Source organism: Silene latifolia, chromosome 9 (assembly GCF_048544455.1).
Source record: "Silene latifolia isolate original U9 population chromosome 9, ASM4854445v1, whole genome shotgun sequence".
Taxonomy (NCBI): domain Eukaryota; kingdom Viridiplantae; phylum Streptophyta; class Magnoliopsida; order Caryophyllales; family Caryophyllaceae; genus Silene; species Silene latifolia.
Window position 1 is genome coordinate 81,252,301 of NC_133534.1, and position 8,746 is coordinate 81,261,046.

The 8,746-nt window shown below is 35.1% G+C and overlaps 2 protein-coding genes across 2 annotated transcripts; both read left to right on the forward strand.

Moving 5' to 3' along the window:
- The first annotated feature begins 256 nt into the window (after window positions 1-256).
- On the forward strand, window positions 257-3,060 carry LOC141599946 (uncharacterized). The gene is made up of 5 exons (XM_074420089.1): window positions 257-513; window positions 720-1,089; window positions 1,900-2,107; window positions 2,326-2,769; window positions 2,877-3,060. The coding sequence occupies exons 1-5, from the start codon at window positions 385-387 to the stop codon at window positions 2,962-2,964; spliced, it is 1,239 nt and encodes a 412-aa protein (XP_074276190.1). The 5' UTR covers window positions 257-384; the 3' UTR covers window positions 2,965-3,060.
- Window positions 3,061-4,277: 1,217 nt separating this feature from the next.
- On the forward strand, window positions 4,278-6,205 carry LOC141601279 (uncharacterized). The gene is made up of 9 exons (XM_074421548.1): window positions 4,278-4,297; window positions 4,386-4,527; window positions 4,632-4,827; window positions 4,996-5,065; window positions 5,146-5,219; window positions 5,382-5,469; window positions 5,797-5,868; window positions 5,946-6,024; window positions 6,161-6,205. Exons 1-9 carry the CDS (start codon window positions 4,278-4,280, stop codon window positions 6,203-6,205), a joined length of 786 nt encoding a protein of 261 aa, XP_074277649.1.
- The last annotated feature ends 2,541 nt before the right edge of the window (window positions 6,206-8,746 follow it).

Here is an 8,746-nt window from a genome sequence, read left to right on the forward strand (position 1 = left end):
GTTAGTCGAGTCTTACTCGGGTCGGGTTTTTTCTTGTCGGGTTTAATCGGCTTTGGTATCATGCAATTCGGGTTATATCGGTTATCAGATGTTATTAAGAATCGGGTTATTTCAGATCGGACTGGGACGGTTTCAGGTGTTATGATTCGTTTGTATTTTTGGGTGTCAGACGATCGAACCGGCTGAGTCGGATCGGGTTTTACCAGGTCTAATTGGGGCAGTGGATGGTATTAGAAGGCCGTCTGTGATGTTATTAGATATTGAGGCCCAAAATCCAAAAGCCAAGTTGCAGGATGCACTGTGACGGTAATTGGTGAAGAAGATAGCAACGAAGATAGAACAAGAGCATTACACTGAGTATATTCATTTCTCTAATTTCCGACGATGCTCGGCGTTGGACGACTTACACCGCCACCTCTCTCTGTAATTAGACCCACCACCATTTACAAACACCATTCTTCCTATATTTCCCCATTTTTACAACATAATAATCACACACTTTTCTTACTTTTGGTATGTAACTACTTATTCAACTCATTTTCATCTTCTTGCATTCTTGTTTATTCGGAATCCAACTGGGTTTTGCCTGTTTGCTTTAAACAAATCACCAAAATTCAATCTTTATTACAGTTCGGAGCCACTGGGTTAATGTTGTTGTAATTCATTTGATTTTATTGTCCTTTTGTAGCATCATTAACTTTGTTGCATTATTTTCTCAGAAAACAAGTGGGTTTTGTTTACATGCTCAAAAGGCGCAGCAAAATTCAAGCTTGAGTAGAATCAAGCTAGAAAAACAGGATTTTGATGATGGGTCTGAAGCTGATGAGGATGATTATGATGAATTTGATGAGGAATTGGATGATGAAATAGACGATGACGACGAGTTAATGGTGCCATTTCACAAAATGGATGATTGGCTTAGGAAGAAACCAAAGGGTTTTGGTGAAGGAAAGGTTTATGATACTTCTATTGAAGATAAGCTTCTTGAAGAACTCGAAAAGATTAGAGAAGCCCAGCTTGCTAACGTCGAGAAGCTTAAAAATGAACCTATAATGCCGGAGCCCAAAAAAGAGCTTAAGGAGCTCAAAGGTCTGTAATTTTCGGAACTTGGTGGCTTTTTAATATACTCAATAGTAAATTAATGCCCAAGCTTGGTACAGTATGATTTCTTCTGTAAGAGGAATTCTGGTATTGGCTTCACTTGAGTTCTCTTCGGCTATTGTGCTTTTGCCTTCGTTTTTCAGAGAACATACTTGCTAGATGGATTTAGGCGTTTTTAATTTTCACTTTTTATGTCTTATTGGTTCTTATATTCAATAACTTATGCTTGAATTACGAGGCTGTCAAAATGTCTGAAGAAAGTTTTTCCAAAACGCGCATGGCTGCTCATTCCTTGTACAGTGTTGGAATTGTGAGTTGAATAAGTATGACAATATAGAGAAGTCACCTGAAAGAGGTATGACCTTCTATGGCAGTACTGCAGTGAGGATATGAATTGGGATTTGAGAGAACTCAACTAATATCATGAATTGTTCTATCTGTTTTAATGTTTTATAATAATAGATCCTCAAGCTTGAATTATTCCATGTAATTTGTGTTACATTGATTTTTCCTTTTCTAAAGCGGCATGTTGTAGTATATCAGGTGATTGTTTTTCTCTATGTACAAAACAATTCTCTCTTATTTTTAGTGGATCTAAAAGCCGATGAACTGAATTAAAGTGTAAGATATGGTCGATAAACAGTAGTCTCAAACCATTATTTTGATAGGGCATGTTTATGGAACTTTTACTTGCTTATATACATACCCTTATAGAGTTATAGATCATGTTGCATACATGCAAATTGCTAATGAAAGTTAACACTGAAATGAGTCTGGTTTGCTTGTCCATACATGCAGCTTCTGAAGTTGCTCCGGGATGTGTTCGTGTCCGTATTAGTAACTTACCAAAGAAGAGGAATATCCACAGAGATCTTAAATCTGCTTTTGAAGGAGTCAATGGAATAACTAACATATTACCAGTTGTTTCTGGGACCAAAAAGACAAGGGATCCCGTCTGCAAAGGATTTTCTTTTGTGGATTTCAAATCTCTCGAGGATGCGAACAGGTGTGCCACCTTCTTTTACGATTACTTTCTGGATCCTATAGTTGAGATTGAGTGCAGTGAAACTAACATGCTGAATGCAGTGGCAATTTTTTTTTATTTTTTTTATTTCGTTTCAGTTTCCTGTAAATGACCCCCAAAAAGTCAGCTTACCCGTATCCTGGGACGCCCCTCGATGTAATAAATCCGCTAATGGCTAAATGGTATCTTCTTTCATACAGGTTTGTTCAGCTATTCTCAGGCCAAAACATTGCGTTTGGTAAGACGGAGAAGCGTATAAAGTGTGAAATTTTGAAGCAGCGTATTGCTAATGAAGGATCAGTACATGGACACGACAGCATTTCTGAATCAAGCAGCACCATCATAGAAGAGGATAGAATTCAAGTTGGTGATATTGGTGAACATGATCCTCAATTGGACTCTTGGGAGGACGACGATTTTGATGAATCCAATGAAGACTTTGAGGACGGGGAAATCGTGGGGAATATCAAATTGTTGAATCTCGTGGAAAAGAGTGATATTGAAAGTGTGGAAGCAAGGCTTCTAAAGCAGTCCTTTGATGAATTGCCAACCAAGCCCAAAGAGAAGACTGTGCGTAAAAAGAAACCAGCCCTTAAAAAACCCGACAACCCCACAAAAATTAAAGTTCCGGGTTCTGCAAAGAGGTAAGATTCAGAGGCGCATTCCAGAATTTTTTATTTTTCGGAAAGTCAACTGGATGATTTCCAGGGCCATTCCCATTTTAACATTTATTTTTTTAACAACAATGCAGGTTAAAAGTGCATGAGAAGGCGAAATTAGCAGACGTCTACTCAAGATATGGAGTAAAACAAGAAGCCTTAGCTTCCAAAGAAACGTAATCTTTCACAATGTAGGATTGTAGGAGTATTTTACAATGGTGTAACATTGCCAAGCGTGATCCTTGAATGAATATCTTCACTCTTTCTTGCGTGTTAGATTAAGTCTCTGCTAGATACACTCGTCGCAATGGTATTCATTATCGTTTCTTGTTGTCATAACAGAATCAGTGGTCGTTTCAGTCTTTGCGACCATAAATGTGTAATGTTCCTTCAGAATCCGATTTCTGTAAATTACACAACTTTTTAAAAGGTGATCTCAATTCGCAATGTCGTTATGTGTCCCAGATGTAATGCTATCATCAACTCATCTAGACATTTCGGTTCGCATCTGGTCTGTTTGGTAATCATTTTACGTTGGGGAATATTGGTCGGTCAGGCCGGGTGGTTTGAGTAGTCCTTGCTGTTCTGCTTTACATTTTGGGCTAGGTTACGTCATACTGGGTCGATTTTGATGTCTACTCCGGGTTGAGGTCATTTTTTGGGTATAGGTCACTTGGGGTTGATGGCTTTTTTTTTTTTTTTTTTTTTTTTTTTGGCAATTAGCAAGATAATAAACCGTTCCTACAAAGTTCGGGAAGATCTAGCAAGATAATCAAGACCCTTTGATACCCCTATACGTTATTGGGTTATTTAAATAATAAAGATGCTATTGAAAATGAGGGTAGTTGCGAGCAAGTTTTTCCATTTGTACTTGTTTTTAAATACTCTACGTATTCTATTTTGGAATCTATCTATCTATCTATATTAATAAAGGAAACATTTTCCGAGCAATTCTAGAGACTCCAACATTGTCGAACTACCTAAATTTAATAGATAATGCTAATTAAATCTAAATGGAAAAAAAGGCTGGAAAAAAAATCTTTTATGTCAATACCAAACGTGTAGTGTACAGTGCATCAATCACTTAGGTGGCATAAATTATTCAAATTAAATCTTAATTGGAAACAAAGAAAAAATAAATAAAGAAACTCAAACGTAACGTACAGTGTTACAACCAGCACACCATTGCAGTTCTATTCCCATAATAAGACTGTACAAAAAAATTATCCTATAGCCATTGCAATTCTATTCCTAATATAAGACCTTCACTCTCAAGCTTATTCCCAAGTCCAATCAATCTCCTGCATAACATAAAATTTGTTTCATGTTAGGAGAATTATACACACTATATATATATATATATATATATATATATATATATATATATATATATATATATATATATATATATATATATAGATCTTTTTGTATGTCAAATTCCACACACCAACTATCCCATATCTCATAAATCTTCTTGTGAATAACCTTCAACAATGGCACCATCCAAATCTAGGTTTATCTTGCTTTTCTAATATTCATCATCAGTCATCACATTGATATTAAATCATTGCTATTAATTGCATTTATTTTCTTTGTTTCAGTGCTTACGCAACTATCAACGAACTGAACGAAAGCAAGACAAGTGGAAAAATCAAGGCCCGTGTTTCTCGACTTTGGGAAGTAACGAATCCTTATGTTCAAGGCCATCTAATCTGCATAGATATGGTCCTTATAGACGAAGAGGTATGTTGAAGAAACTCTGAACGTAATATTAATTTGTGATTTATTATTGATCTACTGTAACTTCACCTTAACTACTAATTAATCATAATTGTATACTTACACAGGGCGGCTACGTTCATGCAACCATATATGGCAATTCTCTAATTGAAAGGTTCCGTTCAAGACTTACTGAGGGAGATGTTTATGTGATGAACCACTTTGCTATTGAATCGAACAAATCACTATATCGTGTTGTCAGTGAGAGCAAGATTATGTTAAAGTTTCAGTTTAGCACTTGCATTAAAAAGATTGCATCTGGAAGTTCCATAATTCCATGACACAGGTTTGACTTTGTATCATTCAACACTTTAGAACAACGCCGACTCAAACCAGAAGTTCTCACAAGTACTTCCTAGCATATTTTCAGCTATTAATTATACTTTCTTAGTGTTATCTGTATTTTTAATTTAAACTATTCTCTTTAAAAAGATGTATACGGAGTTTTGATGAACGAATCTGTGGAGAAGGATTCAACCGCTATTGAAATCCGAGACAAGAGGTATCAAACAATCTCATTCTTAGAATTGAATTATATTCCGTTTTACGAATTAATTAACTTCTCTAATCTGATTTATGCAGTGAGAACATTATCAAGTTGAAGTTATGGAGACACTTTAGCGCTGATTACAACGAACAAATGAAAGAATACCGTGGTCAGTATAACATTATTATAGTAGTGACTTCTACTTTTTACTTAAAGGCTACAATATGGGTAAGCAATTCTCTTTGCCATCTTATGGCTTTTATCCTCTTGATCTTAATACACAGTTCGCTGACCTTATTCTTATTCAATGCACAATAAAATATACTCATAGCTTCTATGAAGCTTGACACTTCCTCATCAAGCAAGGTTTACATTAATCTAGACTTTCCAGAGATCAATGAGCTGAAAAGCCTATTAAGGTAAACAACAAAAACACGTACAATGTTTCTGACTATACCTAGCAGAGTTTGACCTTTGTTAATTATTTTTTTTCCTGTATATGGAGAAGAAGGAAGAAATATTTTTGAGAAGAAAGATATCTCAACAATTATCAATCACTGCAAATTACCATATGAGAAGGTATCCTATCAGTTAACCGTATTCTTCTTCCTAATTATCATGATTTACGACAGGAAAAATAATCAAACATTATATACGCAGAATGAAATTTGCTACTGCCAAGCCACAATAAAGGAAGTTATGGGTGAATTACCTTGGTACAATCTTTCATGTCCTGATTGTAATAGGAAGCCCAAGACAGTGAATAAAGGCTTCTTCTACGAGTACTGCACCAAATCTGTAGAAAAATCATTGACGGTGTAAGTATGCATTTATCACAGTCAGCCCAACCATAGCACAAATCTATAGCTTAAACTAATTCACTGAATTCGTGTAGGTATCGTCTGGAGTTATTAGTTAAAGACGCATCTGGAGCAACTATTCTTACTATGTTCAACGACGAAGCTAAAATGATGGTTGGTCAAGATGAAAACACATTATTTGACTCCCATCCATAACAGGTACACCAATTTTACTATGATATGATGTCCTCTCATCAAGAAAACTGGTTTTGGTATTTAATCAACTCATAAAATTTATTGTTTTGTACAGGATCCCTCATCTGAGGATTATGATTTCATCCCAAGCTTACTTTGAAATATTTTTGAAGATAAAACTTTTGTTTTCAAAGTAAAAATTGATAAATTCAATCATCAAAATAGAAAGAAGAATAAGCAGACATTTGCTGTCATGAAAGTATTAGACAACATCTCATCTGAGGAATCAAATATGGACAAAAGTGCACAAATACCTACCCACAAACGGCAACTTAAATATATCTCATCAGATGATGAAGGGTCAAGCACTTCAACAACCACGATTAACCGCAAGAATCGCAAGGTACAATATATAGTGATGTATAACCAACTTAATTGTATACCTATCGTTCACTAAAGTCCTTCTTACATTAATTTATGTACATGCAGGTACAAGATTAAAAGGAAGAGTACAATGACGCATAAGGGGAAGGATGAGAAGATAGTTCGCCAATATAGTTTTCGCTTATTAGTATTTTTATTACTTATATTCATAAACTCTAGAAAAATAAGACTCTTTTACGTAGAGTTGAAATAGTTAGTATTTTAAATAGTTATTCATGTTCTGGCAAAATAAGACTCCTTTTTATGTAGTATTCAACCCATTTCAATACTATCAACATTTTACTTTACTTACTATGAATGTTATAATATCTCTCAGTTACGCAAACCGTATATTTCTCAACTACTTTCCGTGACTATGATTAAAATCAACTATAAACCTTACCAACTCATCACTTATGCTTCCGGCGTCCGTGTTACCCTATCCGTGCTTTTTCTTCATCCTTGACGTAACAATAAAACAAACAATTAATCACCATGAAATGAAACGGAGTGCTCAAGTATATCACCATCAACACACGACAACTAAAATAACAAAAAGGAGTAAATGCCTTTCACAAACTGATTGTAAAAAAGAAGAATCTTATTTTTACTCACCATTACATTCCTTTCTTGCAGTATGAACAATATAAGACTATAATGATTTAATTCTATTCTTTATGGTAATGGAGATACTGCCCTACTCCAACACCACATTTCTTATCATTAATATCTGTTGAAGTATAATAAAAACATTACAGTTTAACGGGTAAAAATCTATCAAATTCTGCAAACTTATATGCACATACGAAGTCTACCTTGCAACCTCTTCAAGACATGAAAAGAGCAGTGATGAATTCAGGAAGAATTGACCGATTCAAATTTCATTTGACATAAAATATAATTGGAATTTAATCTCAATAAGTAGATTACACACACACAATTACTTTTCTGGAACTGATTGTAAATATGACGAATTTTAGTTCAACTCATACTCGCATCTTCATAATATTAGTATAATAGAATCCTAACCTAACCCCTACAAAGCTACATACACTCAAACTCTCCTACTCATAATATTAGTTTAATAGAATCCTAACCTAACAACAACCGTTTCTGCAAAGCTATATATACAGATGGGGTCCACCCTTCATACCCTACACGAGTTTCACATACACATTGCCTTATTCAGGTCAACGAAGAAAAAAGATCATGACTGATAATTTCCCTTTGATTTCGAATTCTAAGGAGAATAGAAAAAACCGTATGCTACAACAAAGACTAAGAAACGACAAAGATTAGTTCATGACAATCATGACCATCATACCTCAATGACGCTGTCTCAATCAGACCTTTCTACACAGTCAAAACAACCACAAGCTTATCAGCATACCGCTAGCAGACGAAATCGTAACCCAAGTCCATTGAATCTCTCTGAACCAACAACTGTAGAACACCAAAAATATATAGAGTCAGCACGAGAGTAATAAACGGGTTCGGAAAAACAACTATCTACACATGCCAGAGGACCAAGTGTGGATTTGGGATACCAAATACAAGACGAATCCATGCAGCTGCACGAAGATAATCAAGGTGTCGAAGCTCAAGACACAGGTAAGAATCAAACTCTATAGCTATTATCAAAAATACAATAGCATAAAAACAGTAAAAGATACATAAATAATACATGCTCAGGATGTTCGACGACATATCCATTAACCACAGATGTTATTCAGTAAGAACAAAGGGACATACAAAAGTTACCAGTAACACTCACAGGGAAACGACAACACACTCACAACCAACCCAACTTGGTAACTCAGAAAGTGGATCCAGAGATGCTAATATATACACACGAACAAGAATATGGTAAACTTGCTATTTCAACCGAAATTAATAACTTTAAAAGAACCATTAAATTGTTTAATAGTCTTTTAATCAGAGAAACTTCAAATATATAATGATTAATGAATACTGACCGTTATTAGTATTACTTCTGATTTGTAGACATTGACACAATACAAACAAGCACAAAATACCTCAGCTTAAGCCAGCCGAACTATTTTTGTAGAACATGTGAGGCAATCATGTGGTATGAGGAAAGAGTGAAAAAAAGCAGTACCATGGCACAAATAAGTTTCAATATGTGTTGTAGGGAGGGAATCATGCGACTATTGAAGATAAAAGATCCGCCAGACTTTTTAAGAAACTTATAGGAGTATAGCCAAGATTCAAAATCGTGAAAGTTTAGAGAGAACATACGAATGTACAATTCTTCATA